The sequence below is a fragment of the Macaca mulatta genome, chromosome 13 (genome assembly GCF_049350105.2).
Source record: "Macaca mulatta isolate MMU2019108-1 chromosome 13, T2T-MMU8v2.0, whole genome shotgun sequence".
NCBI lineage: Eukaryota > Metazoa > Chordata > Mammalia > Primates > Cercopithecidae > Macaca > Macaca mulatta.
Window position 1 is genome coordinate 76,265,240 of NC_133418.1, and position 19,776 is coordinate 76,285,015.

At 39.8% G+C, this 19,776-nt stretch overlaps 1 protein-coding gene and 1 non-coding gene across 5 annotated transcripts in view; one reads left to right on the forward strand and one right to left on the reverse strand.

The window, feature by feature from the left end:
* Positions 1–309: 309 nt before the first annotated feature.
* The window catches only part of PPP1R21 (protein phosphatase 1 regulatory subunit 21), a 70,771-nt gene continuing 51,304 nt past the window's right edge, over positions 310–19,776 (reverse strand). For all 4 annotated transcript variants that reach the window (XM_015112318.3, XM_015112321.3, XM_077959623.1 and 1 more), the window contains exons 16-22: positions 17,445–17,537; positions 14,818–15,060; positions 10,445–10,477; positions 8,130–8,246; positions 5,244–5,342; positions 3,908–4,036; positions 310–995 (exon numbers count right to left, since the gene is read on the reverse strand). In XM_015112318.3, coding sequence (XP_014967804.2) covers positions 966–995; positions 3,908–4,036; positions 5,244–5,342; positions 8,130–8,246; positions 10,445–10,477; positions 14,818–15,060; positions 17,445–17,537 — 744 coding nt within the window. In that variant the 3' untranslated portion in view covers positions 310–965. The remainder of the gene's footprint in view (positions 996–3,907; positions 4,037–5,243; positions 5,343–8,129; positions 8,247–10,444; positions 10,478–14,817; positions 15,061–17,444; positions 17,538–19,776) is intronic.
* Positions 13,697–13,800, forward strand: LOC114671989 (U6 spliceosomal RNA). Its single transcript, XR_003722191.1, has one exon. It is a non-coding gene; the product is annotated as a U6 spliceosomal RNA (small nuclear RNA).

Here is a 19,776-nt window from a genome sequence, read left to right on the forward strand (position 1 = left end):
CAGTTCAGAAACGAGTAATATATTTAGGGCCTCATGCTGGCAGAGCCACTCCTGACACTGATACAACACAATGTTTATGATGTAAGCCAAGGGGAGCCTTAAGGGCTCAGGCTTTTTGCTTGAAGTGTGGTTTTAAGTAGCTTTCAAGGCAAAACTCAACAGCCTTACTAAAGGATTAACTGTAGAATTATTCCAATTTGAGGAATCAGAGGATTACACCTAAGTCGGTTGGTATTTGATATGTTTTGTAAAAGCCAACTTTAATAGGGTTCAGTTTCCTTTATCAAATTTTCATAGAGAGACTGAAAGTGTGATATAAGTATGAATTTATTGACATGAACTTCCTTTAGCTATTACTCTAACACAGGGTATCAAAGAGCTGAAGATAATGATACTAAACCCACAGGATCTGAAGTTTGCAGGGCTCCCTCCCCCTCAGAGAGAAAGGAGAGAAACAGAGAGACAGAAAGAAAGAGAGAGAGAGAGAGAAATATGAACAAATCTTTTAAAAAGAATCTGGAGAATGCCTTCAACTATAGTAAGAAGTAATGACAGTTTGACAATTTAAGCATTTTTTTTCCAGAAACATATATCTATTCCATAGATACCAAATCGATTACCATATAATTGAGTTTGAAAGTATACAAAATATTTGTTGTTCTTACATACTGAAATTAAAACCTAATTTTAAAAAGTGCACAGTAAAAACAGCATAAGGAAACCTACAATATCCATGATATATGTATTGTTTTCCAATTACTGCCGACATCAACTTCTGTATTTGCCTCATTGGTTACAAGTATGTTTTAAATATTTCAAGGCCATTTCCAACACTGACTAGTTTACTAGGTCCGACAATACTTCAGCTTCCTGAAGGCAGCCAGCATGGACGTGGTCTCAGCCCCGCAGCTCTGTGCAGCAGGAGCAGGTCTGGAAAGAACAGTCGCCAACCAGCTATTTGAAAACTATCGACTCTTGTTCTTTTTAGAATTCCCCTGTGCAAAGAAAAATATCAATAATAAGAACACAAACATAAAAAAAATAACTCACATAGTTTCTAAACCAAGCTGTCTGAAAGCCATATTTCACTTTGGAACACTTCCAAATGGGAGAATAGCTGATAACCTTGCATTAATTTATATTCAATAATCACAAAGCAGTTTGTTATACTCTCTCTCCTCTCTGCTTCTACAGACCCTATCCCTCTCGGGGCTGAGGACAGGAAATAAAGAGAGAAAAGAAAGCTACTATCTTGGATTTATCAAAACTACAAACATTCATTTTGTTCCAAAGACAAGAGAGTCTAAGATTTCAAGAAGCTGAAAAAAAAAGTTAGCCTAAACATGTCTCGTCATTGTTTAAATAAACACCTTTTAAAGGTCTTAATAGGTAAGAACTCTGAATATGTGCCAACTAACACCCAAACGGCGCGGATTATCTGTCAAAAGTCAGCTTGGATACTGGCTGAGAACAAATCAGGGAAGACAACTTACTCCATTTCCTCAAATATGGAGATTTGATTTTCTAGTTTTGTGTAATTTTTCTTCTTTCCGGAGAGGCTCCCTTCTTGGGAATACATTTTAATTAAATGCCTGTATTTAACTCTTAGGCATAAATACGTTTTCTTCATGAAAGAAATGCTTGCAGAATACAAACATTAAGAGCAAGATCATAGCAAACAAATGGTTGAAGGTGTTTACTTAGTAGCCAATGGAGACAATGTCAGCCATAAGATGATGCTACAGTAATGTAAATTACTAAACGGGGGAAAAGCAAAATATAGGATTACAGAATGATCAAAGACAGGTTAATGATATCAATTCAAACTGAAGAAGGGTCTCTTAGAGTTTTATTAATGGCTGGTATTTTATCAACAAGCTCTAAGAAGCTGTGCGCAGTGGTTCACGCCTGTAATCCCAGCACTTTGGGAAGCTGCAGCCGGTAGATCACTTGGGCATGGGAGTCTGAGACCAGCCTGAGCAACATGGTGAAACTGTTAAAAAAAATACAAAAAAAGTTAGCTGGGTGTGGTGGTGCATGCCTGTACTCCCAGCTACTAGGGAGGCTGAAGTGGGAAAAACTCTTGAACCTGGGAGGTGGAGGTTGCAGTGAGCCAAGGTCTCGCCACTGCACTCCAGCCTGGGTGACAAAGCGAGACTCCATCAAAGAAAAAAAAAAAAAAAAAGTCAGAGGACACTTGAAAATTCCCTAATTTCTGAAGTAGCTGCAATCCAATTACCTTCAGGACAATGAGGTTTGCTGTACTCAACATGTACCCCTCTCAATTCAAAACCAAATACTTCTGAAGTTCCAGATATTGAAAAGTTTTCAAAAATTATTGCTACTTCTTTTCAAATTTTAGGTGCTAAAACAGACTTTCTCATACTACTACACTAAAACAAATTATACATACCACAAGAAAACCCAAAACACTACCTCTTCAATGTGTGTTTTCTACCACTACTAAGAATGTAACTTGTGAATTAGATATTGCTCTGCTGGAATATGGAATATCAAGAAACCAAAAGGTTAAGGGAGGCTTCCTTAAAAGGACCAGCCCCCCAACTCCCTTACCCCCAAGCTCAAGTTTCCTGAACCACAAGTAACTGGAGAACCATAATGAGAACCATACTGGGTGGTAACAATAATCACAGAAACAGCCAGAAAAGCATCAGAGACAGCCTCCAAAGCAGCACAATCAATGGATATCAAGAAACTATGTTGATAAACAAAATCATATAATGCAGATTCTAATGCAGTAACATGATATATTTTCCAAGACCCTAAATGAACAAAATCCTGTCCTTACACCAATAGCAGATGCTAAAATAAAGCCATGGTTTCTTCATCTCTATTTCTCCCCAGTGTACACAGCAGGAACTCAATAAACGCCTGCTGAATCAAAAAGGGGTGGCAGCAGATCTCAAAGAGTGCAGGCTGGAGATGGTAAATCCCAGCTGGTGGTGGTATAATATTGTTATGAAAATGGGCTAAGCACATGAGATTATGCCAACTGAGTGAGCCCCTGGCCTCCCAAAGTTTACCTTTCATGGCAAAATGGTATATACATTGTTACAGTAATATGGACACGGTATGTGGATCTGCATTTCAGCCTCAACTTACTACCCAACATCTACTCTCTCAGTCTGGGCAAGCAGAGGGATTATGGGAAAGGAAATCAAAGGAAATCTAGTTAAAAGGGTAAGACATTCCAAGGTTATATGAATATTTATGAGAATAAATTTTCTCAAGTTTACTCTTCAACAGTACCATTTCAGGTCTTACATAAATGAAGAGCAATCCCTTTCTTCAAGCGTTTTGTGAGTCCCCCTAACTCTTACGCAACAGTAGGAGAAATGCCAAAAATGCCAAAAAGCAGCTGATACAGTATTAAAGCCTTAGAGGCCAGACTTTCTCAGCTTTTAACTCAGCCAAAGACACTTAATACTTCTGGAAAAAAGGACAAATGATATTAAAGAAAATTATTTATAGATACTTTTTTTTTTCTTTTTTAGAGACAGAGTCTCACTCTGTTGTACAGGCTGGAGTGCCGTGGCACAATCATAGCTTGCTGTAACCTCAAACTCCTAGGTTCAAGCAATCTTCCCACCTCAGCCTCCCAAGTAGCTGGGACTATAGGCGCAGACCCTCATGCTTGGCTAATTTTTTCATTTTTTTTATAGAGATGAAGTATCACTATATTGCCCACTCCGCTCTCGAACTCCTGGCCTCAAGGGATCCTCCCACCTCAGCCTCCCAAAGTGCTGGGATTACAGGCTTCAGCCACTGCACCTGGCCTTTACACTTTTAAATCTTATGTCCTCTTGCTCCTGAAATGCATGACAATAAAATGCCTCATATTAAATATTATATTACAGAGAGACTACCTCACCTCAACCTCACATACCTTACTGGACATCTTTAGTGTGTCAATCTCTTCTCTCTGTTTAGATAATGTCTCATTCATGCTGCACAGGTGGTCACTCATCATACTTAACTGATCCTCGTAACTCCTCTTGGTAGTTGTCAGTTCATCCTAAATAGCAAAGAAAAAGAGAAAAATCAACATCCCACTAGTCATACCACTCTGAAGCTTTTTTAATTCACAAAAGAAAAATTGAACAGGGAAATTATAGTTTCCCAATAATTTACTGTGTATTTCAAAATAGCTACAAAAGAAGAATTGTTATGTTCCCAACACAAAGATAAATGTTTGAGGTGCTGGACATCCAAATTACCCTGACTTGATCATTACACATTGTACAAAGGTATCATAATAATCAAAATACCACATCCCCCCAAAACACGTACAACTATTTACATCAATTTTTTAAAAAATTCTTTTAACTGGAAAAGCAACCTATCAAGATGGTCTATCTGATCAATTAACATGAAGGTTAAGGCACAGGCCTAACAAGAGAACAAAGTTAAAAGAAATGGGAAAACGTTTTTCTCAGTCTTCAAAATATGTTCGTAATTTCTTTGCAAAAATTTAAGGGTTTCTTTCTATGCCAGGTATAAAATTATAAGAAAAGCCATCATTATCTTTCCAAATTCCCTTAGGTTTTGCTGAGCCACAGGTGAGGCCTACAACACACTGCCTCCATCCTACGCCTCAATGGCCTACAGCCCTCCCGGCAGCACCGTCCCTGAAAGAAGCACCCTTCATCTCTCTTCCCATCTCTCATGCTCTCTCCTGCTGCCTAAAATCTAATCCTGTGTGCCTAATTAATCTGATAAACGAATCTGAAGCAAAGAGGAAGTGGGTGTTGCTGTAGTGCTGTGTTTTTCCCTTGCCTGGCATCATGTTTTTATTAACAGAGGCTTTCTGAAAACAAAGATTTAAAACCAGGCAGTGAGTAAAAGAGAATATATTATAGCCCCACCTTTCAGTTTAGATCCGTTTTATGACACAGGAAAGAAAAGGAACAGAGTAATATGTACAGAACAAGCCTACAGCTCACCATGACGGGTATGTACAAGGAAGGAAAGATTCTGGGTAAATAAGTATTATTTAAGCAAATGCTGACTATAAAATGATTTAAAATTAGAATCAAGTCAGAGAAACAATACAACTACTTTCTGTCTAACATGTGATGTTATTTTTAATGAATCAGAAATACAGTGATTATTTTAAAAAGCATATCTAGAGATCAAATGCCTTTGGAAAAGAAATGCTGCTTTGCTACCAAAGAACTTTGAATGAAAACACATTAAAACCGTTTAGGTAACACTTAACTCACCTGAAGTCTGCTGATGTTCTGACTGGCAAGTTTCATTTCTTCTGTCAATGCTTCCTTAGACTTTTCAGCCAAGGCCAGTCTTTTAGAGAGTGCTCGGCACTGTAAAATCAGAAAACATTCCATTACTAAGGGAGCATTTTCTAAAACTAAATGTGCTTCAGGAAAGGTTGTTAAAAACACTTCCCAAAGGCAAAGTTACTCATTCATTCCACAAATAATCTGTTGAATACCTATAGGCATTGTATCACACATTAGAGTACATGTAAGAAAGAAGTGGCCCCCACCTTTGTCATTTCAGTAAGGGGAAAAAAGTCTACCACCTTAAGATCAATGTTTTTTTCTTCGCTCTAGCCTGATGACCAGTGGTTATATATAATACATAAGAACTTTCTTTTTTCTTTTTTTTTGAGACGGAGTCTCACTCCATTGCCCAGGCTGGGGTGCAGTGGCATGATCTTGGCTCACTGCAACCTCCACCTCCTGGGTTCATGTGATCCTCCTGCCTCAGCTTCCCAAGTAGGTGGGATTACAGGCATGCACCACACCCCCGGCTAAGTTTTGTATTTTTAGTAGAGACGGGTTTCACTATGTTGTCCAGGCTGGTCTCAAACCCCTGACCTCAAGTGATCTGCCCACCTCAGCCTCCTGAAGTGCTGGGATTACAGGTATGAGCCACAGCACCCGTTCTTTACATAAGAACTTTCTACATTTATCTAGGATTCATTTATATTTATACTAGATAAAAAGAAAAGTGATTATTACAAAAATTATCAGGAGCTCCTGACCATGCACTACGGATCCTAAGGTACTTTTCTTGTGTTTTAAAAGTCCTTCATTAGAGACCACATTATAGGAGCAATAAAAGCTTTACTTTTATTATGCACTACTTCCAAGGGAAAAAATGAGCACAAGATTGCAAAAATTCCAGGCTGCTTTCTTTAGGGGTTCTACCAAAACCAACTCTATCCAGAGAGTGTGCAGATCAAAACGATAAAAGAAAAATCCTATTTCACAATATTGTTCAAAGAGGGTATGAGATTAAAAGGTTCACTAAACTTTCTGATAAGGTTACTGACAAGGAGGATCTGTTGAGACACAAGCAAATGCTATGTCATCATAAGGCTCTCAGAGCAGTAAAGTCTTGTGGGGGGGGAGGTCACCACTTCCTGTTTACCAATAAGGAAAAAGTAGGACAATTTAAAAATTCTTGAATCACAGTTGCACAGAAGATATTTACTAAAATAACCAAATCTCTTGGAAATAAAACAGCCTAAAAAAATTCCTCAGTTACTCATTTCATTTCTCACAAAATTTCAGGGCAGTTCAGCCAACCAAATCAACTGCCTCCTACTAACCAAACATCTACTCTGTGCTCAGCAATGAACCTGACGAAGAGGAAGACAGACATGCAAGGCACAGGTCCTTGTGAAATGGACAATCGAGTCTGAGACACTAACTCAGAATCAAACAATGAGGATCCACGCCTGCTGGACTGCTGGCTTAGTGATTCAGCATTTCTACTGCTAGTCATTCAGTTTGCTGTCCTCCCGCTTTCCTGCATTCCAACAAGCTGTCACTACTGATCAGCTTATCAAACATGTATGCGATGGCTGCTTGTGAACAACACTGAGCTAAGCACATGACTTATTTTAGCAGGAAATAGATGCAAAGCCCCTCTTCACTTTTAGCAACTGGCCTCCTATCAACCTCTTCAACTCCAGTATAAAAGAAAATCAAAAAGTCAGGTCTCAATAAAAGGTTTCTCCTTTCTTTTTCAATTTATTTAACAACTTTAAGCATTATAATTATCTATCTGCTATCCATAACTGACCTTTCAATATAAAGTTTCAAGTCAGAGACCTTGAAGGCATTCTTTCACGTTGAGCAGCAGCCATTCTATCTTACCATTTGTTTCCTACTCCTTGGTATCTCTACTTTCTATCTTCATTTCCCCCCTCAATTCTATTAATTATGTACAATTTTATAGATGATATTGCATAGTGGAATAACTTTTTTTTTTTTTTTTAAAGGCAGAGTCTTGGCCGGGGGTGGTGGCTCATGTCTGTAATCCCAGCACTTCAGGAGGCTGAGTCAGGCAGATCACCTGAGGTCAGGAGTTCAAGACCAGCCTGGCCAACATGGTGAAACCCCCACACTAAAAAAATACAAAAATTAGCCAGGCATGATGGCGGGTGCCTGTAATCCCAGCTACTCAGGAGGCTGAGGCAGGACAATCACTTGAATCCAGGAGGCGGGGGCTTTTTTTTTTTTTTGAGATGGAGTCTTGCTCTGTCGCCCAGGCTGGAGTACAGTGGCATGATCTCGGCTCACTGCAAGCTCTGCCTCCCAGGTTCACACCATTCTCCTGCCTTAGCCTCCCGAGTAGCTGGGACTACAGGAGCCTGCCACCACACCCGGCTAATTTTTTGTGTTTTTAGTAGAGGCGGGGTTTCACCGTGTTAGCCAGGATGGTCTCGATCTCCTGACCTCATGATCCGCCTGCCTCAGCCTCCCAAAGTGCTGGGATTACAGGTGTGAGCCACCGCGCCTGGCTCAAATCAGTCTTATATTTATTGAAATAGAGATTTTTAGTTGGTATACAGACTAGTCAATATTAACTCCGCTCACGCCTGTAATCACAGCACTTTGGGAGGCCGAAGCCAGCGGATCACAAGGTCAGGAGATCGAGACCATCCCTGGCTAACATGGTGAAACCCCGTCTCTACTAAAAATACAAAAAATTAGCCAGGTGTGGTGGTACATGCCTGTAGTCCCAACTACTTGGGAAACTGACTTCTCTCTTACAGTGAGTAGTAGGAAAACAGGACAGTGATCTAATTCCTGCAGGGGTTAGGGAAAAAACCACCAATCTAAATCTACACTCACCTCAGCATAAAAATGCACTGACTTACTGTCAGCCAGCTGCAACTGAGACGTAAGTTCCACTATCCTTGCCATGTAGTGATTTTTAATTAAGTCTTCACGAGATTCCACATCTGGAACCTAAATAGAACACAAATACACATAAATAAACAAGTACTAGTGAGATGAAGCATTTCCAGAAAAAAAAAAAGACATTTTGTACATTTTCACTTGAAGTTTGATGAGGAATCACTGTTCTCCTACCCCTCAAAGAAACTTCAGACATAGCAGGGAAGTGTATATTTCAAATTTATTTTATTTAGCATCCTTTCTATTTCAGAATGAAGTTATGGCTTCAAGAGAACAGAACTAAAGTATTGAGAAGCCCACTGGAACCATGCCCCTCCATCCAGCTTTTATTAGCCACAAACCTGACTTTCTTTTTTTTTTGACACGGAGTCTCACTCTGTCGCCAGGCTGAAGTGCAATGGCATGATCTCGGCTCACTGCAACCTCCGCCTCTCGGGTTCAAGCGATTCTCCTGCCTCAGTCTCCCAAGTAGCTGGGATTATGGGCACGCGCCACCATGCCCAGCTAATTTTTGTATTTTTAGTAGAGACAGGGTTTCACTATGTTGGCCAGGATGGTCTCGATCGCTTGACTTCGTGATCCACCTGCCTCGGCCTCCCAAAGTGCTGGGATTACAGGCGTGAGCCACTGCGCCCGGCGAAACACAAACCTGACTTTCAAAATGTCCATCTGTCTGACTCCTATGCCCTCCTCCAACTGGAAGAGGGCAGGGGAAAGGGGCATATTTATTGGAACCACTAAAATCAAACATTCTTGTTTTCTCCAAAATTATCTTAAGACAACACTAATACTTGTAAACATACTAATAAATTAAACTATTTCTATATTGAAGAGTTTGTGGCCTTTGTCCCAGACTGGTATTTCTACTAGTTACTCAAACAATGACACCCTGTTGAGTTTAGTTTAAAAACACACACAGAAGTTCATGATTATCTATATTACAAGAATAAATACAGAAATCAAAGAATCTACAAGCTTACTTGAACTATATTAACCAGTTTGCCATACTGAGTGGTCAGTTGGATGACTTTGGTGTTTATTTAACAATTATTTATTTATTTATTTATTTATTTATTTATTTTTTTTTGAGACGGAGTCTGCTCTGTCGCCCAGGCTGGAGTGCAGTGGCCGGATCTCAGCTCACTGCAAGCTCCACCTCCCGGGTTTACGCCATTCTCCTGCCTCAGCCTCCCGAGTAGCTGGGACTACAGGCGCCCGCCACCTCGCCCGGCTAGTTTTTTGTATTTTTTAGTAGAGACGGGGTTTCACGGTGTTAGCCAGGATGGTCTCGATCTCCTGACCTCGTGATCCGCCCGTCTCGGCCTCCCAAAGTGCTGGGATTACAGGCTTGAGCCACCGCGCCCGGCTATTTAACAATTATTTATAAAGTTACATCTTAAAGCAGCTGGGCACAGTGGCTCACACCTATAATTCCAGCACTTTTGGAGGCCGAGGCAGGTGGATCACCTGAACTCAGGAGTTTGAGACCAGCCTGGCCAATACGGCGAAATCCTGTCTCTACTAAAAGTACAAAAATTAGCTGGGTGTGGTGACATGCGCCTGAAGTCCCAGCTACCTGGGAGGCTCAGGCAGGAGAATCACTTGAACCCGGAGGCAGAGGTTGCAATGAGCTGAGATCATGCCACTGCACTTCAGCAGGGGCGATAGAATGAGACTCTGTCTCCAGATAGATAGATAGATAGATAGATAGATAGATAGATAGATAGACAGACAGACAGACAGACAGACAGACAGGGTTACATCTTAGATTATTTCAAAATTCAAAAGTGCAAACCTATCCGACAGGCCAAATCTGACCTGGGTTCACTTGCTTTGAGGGCAGGAAACAGCTACCAAGTACATTGTACTTAGTCAAGGCCCTGGATAGCCCTTGCTAAGCCCTGCTTTCCTGGCTGCCCACTGCGAGGACTAACACAGCTCTCAGCCTCATGTAGCATGCCAGCGAATGAAGACCCAAGCAGGAGCCACACCTTGTCAAATCTCCATGGCAAGTCAGTCAACAAGGCAACTATAAAAACAGGCTATAATTTGTTGGTGACTGTCAAAACAGAACCAGAGAAAAGGTACATGGATCCATCAATGAAGGTGGAAAACACTGGCTCCACATTTGCTAGAAGTGTCAGAAAACAACAACAACAATTGGACAAAGACGGCTTTTACAGGACTTTGTTGACAAACACGCTGCCAGATATTTACTAACAAACAACATGATGACAAGCACACGTTACCTCACTGTCCGATGTCCTGGTTAAAGTGCCAATCTAGAACATAAGGGGAAAAATCTTTTAGAACAGAATGTGTACATTTCAAGCACAGTAGGTCAAACACTTGTAATATTTTCTCCTCTCCGTTCACACCGTTTTACAGAGCATTGAGGGTACAGTACTAGAAGATCATCCTCGGACTGTCTCTTACTACAAGGACATGAAGATAGCTAACCGCATTTACTATTTCTGCCATGAGGCAGTAACCAATAATGATCATCACTAAATCTTCTATCAAAATGCTGATTAGTCATTCTCACTGAAACCCAACAAATCATCCAGGAGAGAGGAGATCAGCTTTTAACCACAGCTTGCCATTTCTACGCCTATTTCCAAACCAGTAGCCAAGAAGGGGTAAAGACAGTTTTACGGTGACTATAATAATTAAACATTCGAAACAGAAAATGCAAATAATAAACACTCTAGTTGAAAGCTCAAAAGGAGAGAGAAGAAATAAATACACTTTTGATATAATGTTATTATGACATGAGTAAGTATAAATTTTAGATGTAAATTAATGAAAACAAAAATGTAATTTTAAACACATTAAAATGCTGCTAGATTTTTTTCTAATTTTTTTTAAACACAGGTCTCCCTCTGTCGCCCAGGCTGCATTACATTGGTGCAATCAGCAGCATCGAATTCCTGGGCTCAAGAGATCCTCCATCTCCAGCCTCCTGAGTAGCTGAGATTACAGGCATGAGTCACCGTGCTTGGGTGCTGCTAGATTTTTTAAAAGTTTGTTTCTATAGTTTAAGACTTCAAAAACAGATGGTCATGATTACTTAACTCTGGTTATTGTTCAAGGTGGAGGGGCATGTGCTTGGGTACAATGACAAGGAAACTAATGGAAACTCAGTGTCAATGGATTCTGTAAATAAGAGATTATACTCAATGAACAGTTTTTTTTGTTTTTTCGTTTCTTTTGAGACAGAGTCTCACCCTGTTGCCCAGGCTGGAGTGCAATGGTGTGATCTAGGCTCACTGCAACCTCCACCTCCCAGGTTCAAGCAATTCTCCTGCCTCAGCCTCCCAGTAGCTGGGATTACAGGCGCATGCCACCACGCCCAGCTAATTTTTTGTAACTTTAGCAGAGGTGGGTTTCACCATGTTGGCCAGGCTGGTCTTGAACTCCTGACCTCCTGATCCGCCCACCTCAGCCTCCCAAAGTGCTGGGATTACAGGTAAGAGCCACCATGCCCAGTCAACAGACAGTTTTAATGTATTCTAAATAGTATTCTCTGGAGTACTGTTCTCAACACTGAGAGTATATAAACTGAATGTGTACTAATGAATGTTATGCCCACCTGGCTGTAAAAGAGTCTTCAATAAGACCTTTCAAAATAGAAGAGCTATAATTTTTCTACTCAATGAAGCAGAAGTAGCAATTACTCTCTTTTAGTTAAAAATTGCTTGGAATAATACTCCAGTCATTTAATTTTACATATTCAAATATGACTGTAGTTTATAAAAATAAACTGCAAGGAAACATCTATTTCACCTGCTCATCCTCACCCCCTTACTCCCGGGTTATGATCTGAAAATGTGGTACAGCACCAAGTCCTTCAAAGGAATGGTATTGTTTAAATGCAAGGAAAACTTTTTGCTTTTTTTTTTTTTTTTTTTTTTGAGACAGAGTCTCACCCTGTCTCCCAGGCTGGAGTGCAATGGTACGGTCTCAGCTCACTGCAACCTCCGCCTCCTGGGTTCAAGCAATTCTCTTACCTCAGCCTCCTGAGTAGCTGGAATTACAGGTGCCCACCACCACGCCCAGCTAATTTTTTTTTCTTTTTAATCTTCAGTAGAGATGGGGTTTCACCATGTTGGCCAGGCTGTTTTCGAATTCCTGCCTCGGCCTCCTAAAGTGCTAGGATTACAGGCGTGAGCCGCCACACCCAGCAATGCAAGGAAAACTCTTAACACAGATTACTTCAACATTTTCTCATATGATACTAACAAGAGTATAAACTGATACAGTCCTTTTAAAAAATAATTTGGTAATAAAGATCAAGGAATTTGAAAATATTCATGCCTTCTGATGTAGTAATTCCAACCCTGAGAATACATCCTGAGGTAATCATTTAACATGCAGAAATAATCTTATACATAAAAATGAGACATTATTTAAAAGTTGTCACTAATGTCTAATCATAGGTAAACTAAGGTATAAGAGATATGGAATACTATGAAATCAGTTAGTTTATACTAAGTTTCTCATAACAGGAGGTTTATGTTTTCACATTTTGCTAAAAGATTTGAAATTTTATGTAGTACAATCTCAACTGTATATGAAATTTAGTAGAAAAAAATGATAACATTGGTGGCTTGATTATTCAGGATAATGTCATTTTTATACTTAAAATATATGTTTAAAAATTCTATTAATTTAAGCAATGCTTTTCAATTCCAGCAAAAAACAGAAATGTGTATTGTTTTGTGCTTTTACTTTAAGGTTATTGCTGTCTTTTTTAATAATATATAATAGACGGCTGAATATTCAAATTATAATACTAGAGATCTTGCTACAAATTACAAGCATTTTACTCTTGAAATGTTACAGAGTTAGAAATAAGTTTCTATCTGAGGTTACTTCCTCTGCCTCAAAGTGTTTGAACCAAAGTAATCTCCCGGTAAGATGAGCTTCCTCTGTTAATCAATTAACACTGAAATGAGCACAGACTTGCTCCCAGCACCCAAGAGGAAGAAGACAGAAAAGACACAAAGACACACACACATACACAGTCACACACTTAGTTCCCTTAAGGTCACTTAAAGGACATAGGGGTTAAAAGAAAGGCTGAAAAGTAGAAACATCAAGGAAAGCAGAAAACTCCATCTCTTTTTATTTCTGTTGCGCACTGTGTGCAAGGCAAGACGCCAGGTTATTTTTGGCAGAAATCTGTTGTTGGTAGTTAACCTGTCTTTTGTTATAGGAGTGCTGGCTGTGACCCTTATGATGGAGAGGAAAGGTACCAGGTCCTCTCCACCCCTACACTAACTAGTTGATTTAAATAGCAACTTCTAAAGTCACCAAACCCAACTAAGGTCATTATCACTCATGGCCCAATAGTGTTCAGTACTAAAGATTTTTCATGTCCCTAGAAATTGTTTTCACTTACATATGTAAGAATAGGGCTTTCCACTGAAAATGTTCAAATAAAAAGATAATTCTAAACTTTCAGCAATTGACATTAACAACTCAAATATACCAGCATTGTGCTTGCTTCAGCAGCCCATGTACTAAAATTGGGACGATATGGAAATTTGCATGGCCCCTGCTCAAGGATGACATGAAAATTCATGAAGCAATCCACATTTAAAAATTTTTATTGGCCGGGCGCGGTGGCTCAAGCCTGTAATCCCAGCACTTTGGGAGGCCGAGGCGGGCGGATCACAAGGTCAGGAGATCGAGACCACAGTGAAACCCCGTCTCTACTAAAAATACAAAAAATTAGCCGGGCGCAGTGGCGGGCGCCTGTAGTCCCAGCTACTCAGGAGGCTGAGGCAGGAGAATGGCGGGAACCCGGGAGGCGGAGCTTGCAGTGAGCCGAGATCGCGCCACTGCACTCCAGCCTGGGCAACAGCGTGAGACTCCGTCTCAAAAAAAAAAAAAAAAAAAAAAAAAAAAAAAAATTTTCATTAATTTATAAAAAATATATATATATGCCAGTGTTACCAATTCCAGCACCTCAGTAAGGCAAGCAGTAAGCAAATGAGTTTATTTGATTTTTATTTTTGTTTTTTGTTTTTAGAGTCAAGGCCTCACTCTGTTGTCCAGGCTGGAGTATAGTGGTACAATAATAGCTCACTGCAGCCTTAGACTCCTGGGCTCAAAAGATCCTCCTGCTTCAGCCTCCGGAGTAGCTGGGACAACAGGTGTGGGCTACCACACCCGGCTAACAAATGAGTTTATGTTGGCTAATCTGTTTTCTGACATGGGTAAGACACAAGGCTATCTTGGTTAAGAGGGCAAGGATGGGATGAGACATCACATCACTTATCAAGTATGTGACTTCATGTGAGTTATTTCTCTTTGATCCTTGGTTTCCTCAACTATAAAACGGAGTTATGACAGTACCTACAATCTCACACAGGCTGCTGTCTATGAACCAGGAAACAGACCCTAACCAGACAGTGAATCTCCCAGCACCTGAATCTTGAACTTCCCAGCCTCAAGAACTGTGAGAAATAAATTTCTGTGGTTTACAAGATGCTCAGTTTATGGTATTTTGATATAGCAGCCTGAATGAACTAAGACAATGGTTAATGTTGAATATTAGATCCTTACCAATCAGCATTTTAAAAAGAAAACTGAGGGCAACCAAGAAGACACTTACTAGACTGGTGCTCTGAATGGGCTCGGACACAGCTTTAGCTGTGGCTTCATCCTGGCCAGCAGCATTTGACACGGCAGCATTTTCCTGGGCCAGCCCAACCAGCTGGCCACTACTTGTATTCTTCAGCTTATCTGCAATTCGCTGGTTTTCTTTTTCTAGCTTGATTTTGGCTAATTGTGCTTCCAACATCCAATGTTCTTTTTCCTGCTCCAGTTTAGAAATCTTTTCCAAACTCTGTTGAACCTTGAAAAATAACAGTGTTGTATCTTAGAGACTAATATAGATAAAACTTAGTGGCCAAAAACTATTTTACAGAATGTAAACCAAAACTACCCCACAGAGGTAAAAATATAATAATAAAGCTTGACCCTAGAATAGGGAGAGATTTATTAGACATGATATAAAAAGCACAATCATAAATCGAGAAATTAAACTATAGTAAGACAAAAAAAAAGAAAACTCTACTCATTGAAAAACATCGAGTGAAAAGAAAACTCAAAATCAAATTAGAATCTGTAAAGCATTTATCCAACAGAGATCCAATAACCAGAACATACAAGGAATTCTTGCAAACCAGTAAGATAGACAACTCAATAGAGAAAAAGGCAAAGAAAAAAAAAAGAAAAGAAAAAAAAACCCAACAAAAGACTTGAACAAGACTATAAGCAAATTAAAAAGTATGCAATGTCACTAATTATCAAAGCACAGCAACTTCAACCATCTACCTAACTAAAATAGAAAAAATAAATACAAAAATGGGCATGTTTGTGGACAATTAGAACTATAGGTTGGTGCAAAAGTAATTGTAGTTTTGCCATTTATTTAAAAGTAGTATCAACAACTGCAATTACTTTTGCACCAACCTAATACCATATGCTGTGCTGAACGCAAAAAGCCAGATCAGAAAGAGCATAATTGCATTTAATAAAAAGTTCAGTATCGGGCAAAAAAAATAAAAAATAAAAAAGTTCAGTATCAGGAGTATCCAGTCACTACTCTCCTACCTTTGGGAGAGAGGAGAGTAGTGACTGGAAATGGGCATGAGGAAGGCTTCTAAGGTCCTAGTAATTTTTAAGGTAAATCTTTGCTACAAAAAACTCTCAAATCGTTTTTTCTCTGTTCTCACACTTTAACAATTAATACAGGAGACTTCTGTGACCCCATAATATGTGGGGATATTTCCCCACCAACAAACAAGTAGTCAGTTTTATTGTGGACATCAGCTGGATGTCCTCCCATTTAATTCCACCACTATCTACATGGAGATAGTGTTAGATCCCACAGATTGCGAGCTCAGTTCCCAAAAATGCCTCCCCTGCAGACAGCAGTCCCAAGTCTGGACCTTGAGAACTCCCTCTTTGAGTTTGATTAATTTGCTGAAGTGGCTCACAAAAGTCAGGGAAACATGTTTACTGGCTTATTACTGAGGATACAGATTAAGAGATTTAGAGTGAAGCAGAGGAAGGTGTGCAGAATTTCCATGCCCTTCCTGGGCATGCCACCCTCTAAGAGCCTCTATGTGTTCAGCTATTCAGAAGCTCCCAAACCCTGCCCTCCTGGGCATTTTATGAAGACTGAACTGGATAGGCATAATTGACAACCATGAAGAAATGTGACTGGATCTAAATCCAACAAGTCCCGCTGGGCACAGTGGCTCACGACTATAATCCCAGCACTTTGGGAGGCCAAGGCAGGGGGATCACCTGAGGTCAGGAGTTCAAGACCAGCCTGGCCAATGTGGCAAAACCCTGTCTATATTAAAAATACAAAAATTAGCCAGGTATGGTCGTATGCACCTGTAATCCCAGCTACTCTGAAGGCTGAGGTAGGACAATCGCTTGAACCCAGGGGGCGGAGGTTGCAGCAAGCTGAGATCACAACACTGCACTCCAGCCTGGGAGACACAGCAAGGCTCCATGTCAAAAAAACCCCACAAAACCCAATAAGCCCTGTCAGTTTAGATTCTTCTCTGTGCAGCAGCATTTCTTCCTCTAAGGTACGGGGCAAGACCTCCTCTAGAATGAAGGTCTTATGCCCTATAATGCCATATAGTCAGATTAGAGTCCTGCCTTAGGCAAGTAAAAAGAGGGCAAGAGAAGATCAGAGAGAGAGATTCCATTTACTGCAACAAGGACTATGGGAGTTATGAGCCAGAAACCATGGACAAATATATACATATATTTTTTTTTTCCTTTTTTTCTGAAAAAGACGGTGCCTCCCACTCCCACCCACTCCCCAAATTCAACTGACTACTAAATACTGCAAATTTTTCATTCCTGCTCCTTTAAGAAATGAAAATAACTCAGAGTCACTAGCTCTTGCCCCCTCTTGTACTTTAGTATTTCAGACATTTAAATCTAGTACCTAAAAAAAAGAATTAATCATCATGGCCAAAGTATGCTGATAGTACTTTAGTTCCAATTATAACACCAATTGAATCAAGATGACTTAGAGTGTAAACATGTTTTTCAACAAATTATGTCTATTTGCTTTTTAGTACGTATTAAACAATTCATTTCACATGTTTATGCAGACTTTTGAATCATTCTACATATCTTAAAAACTTTCTTTGGGGGATTTAACATTTCTGTTCTTTAACAATTTCCATGGTTTTCCCAGTGCCATACTTGCTGTGCAAGGCCTTCTCGACTTTCAGTAGAGCTGAGAAGGATGCGGCGGTTTGCCAGTGCTTCCTCATAAGGCACAGACTCCAAGAGGGGCTATGAAAAAAGCATCATAAGAATTAAAGAAAAAATACTGTATCACCCCTCCCCTGTATCCAACATACACAAAGAATGCTAAACGAGATATGACAATAAATTCAGATGTATGTCAAAGTAGACTATTTTCTTTAGTACATGTGAAAAGAAAGATAATTTTTTAAAAGAAAAATAATAGGCCAGGTGTGGTGGCTCGCGCCTGTAATCCAAGCTACTCAGGAGGCTGAGGCAGGAGGATCCTTTGAATCCCGGAGGCAGAGGCTGCAGTGAGCAGAGGTTGCATCACTGCACTCCAGCCTGGGTGACAGAGAGAGTGAGATGCCATCTCAAAAATAAATAAATAAGGCCAGACACAGTGGCTCATGCCTGTAATCCCAGCACTTTGGGAGGCCGAGGCGGGTGGATTACCTAAGGTCAGGAGTTTGAGACCAGCCTGACCAACATGGTGAAACCCTGTCTCTACTAAAAATACAAAAAACATTAGCCAGGCGTGGTGGCAGGAGCCTGTGGGAGGCTAAGGCAGGAGAATCACTTGAATCCAGGGGGTAGAGGTTGTGGTGAGCCAAGGTCGTGCCATTGCACTCCAGCCTGGGTGACAGAGCAAGACTCTGATTCAAAAATAAATAAATAAATAAATAAATAAAATTAAATAGGCTTTATGTTACATGACTTGCCCAAGTGTAGGCTAATGTAAATGTTTTGAGCACATTTAAGGCAGGCTAGGTTGGTAGATTAGGTACATTTAATGCATTTTTGACTTTTTTCTTTTTTTGTGACAAGGTCTCACTTTGTCACCCTGGGCTGGAGTGCAGTGCTGTGATCACGACTCACTGCAGCCTTGACCTCCCAGATTCAAGGGCTCTTCCTGCCTCAGCCCAGCCTCCCAAGCATGTACCTGGAACTACAGGCATGCACCACCATGCCAGGCTAATTTTTTTTTTTTTTTTTTTTTTTTTTTTGTAGAGACGAGGTCTCCCTATGTCACCCAGGCTGATCTTCAACTCCTGGGCTCAAGTGATCCTCCCACCTTGGCGTCCCAAAGTGTTGGGATTACAGGCATAAGCCACTGCACCTGGCTGCAATATTTTCAACATACAATGGGCTTATCAGGACGTAATCTCATCATAAGTCACGGGGCATCAGTATAAGCTACACTAACTAAAACCATATGGACTTGCACCAATATAGACAGATGAAGAACAGAATAGAAAATCCAGAAACAAACAAAAGCATACATAAAAATTTATTATCTGGCAAATATTGCATTTCTGACTGAAGAAAAGATGGACTAAATAAATGATACAAAAACAACCAGCTAATTATTGAAAAAAATAATGTAGATCCTTCTTTGACATCTTGTATCAGAATAAATTCTAGTTGAATTAAAGATCCAAATCTAAAAAATTATTTATTTATGTATTTTTTTCCAGCTACTACAGGCTGCCTGTCCAAATGTAAAAATTTAGACTGCAAAATGCTGGAAGAAAATAGAGGTGACTACCTTGGAAAGTAACCCTGGCTAAGAATGATCACCATGAAGAAAAAAATCTATTTGATGATACAAAAATAAAAACTTCTATTTTGAAAAACTACTACAACAAACTAGGGAAAAATACTTCCCACATAAACACAAAATTAACATTCTTAATCTAGAGAGAGCTCTTTCAATCCTAATTAGAAACATTTATTTAAAAATAGGTAAATGACCTGAATAGAGAATTTTTACAATAAACTCAGTGACAACCATGAAAGGATGTTCCATCTCATTAACAAGCAAAGATACATAAACCAAAACAACAGCAAGAAACTTCTGAGATGGACAAATATTAAATGCATGGGTTAAATTCATATTTCTACTACTGGCAAACTATAAATAGGTAACCTCCCTGGAGTATAGTCTGGAAAAACATGCCAAAATTTGAAACATTCACAGACTTTGAACCAGCAATTCACATAGGGAGATAGGTAGCTTTTATACTGTGGGAAGTATCCTTCAGCGTACCCATTTTGAAGGACAACTGGCAACTACTATTAAGACTTAAAATGTACAAGCCACATGGCCTACAACACTCTACTTCTCATATTCCACCCATGTGCTCAAGGAACCATTTACAAGGCTATCCATTGCAGTATTATTGTAACGGAAAAAAGTGGAATTAACCTAAATGCCTACCAATTAAGGAAAACCTAAACAAACTATGGAACTTCTATATTATAGAATTCTATGCCATATCTAAAA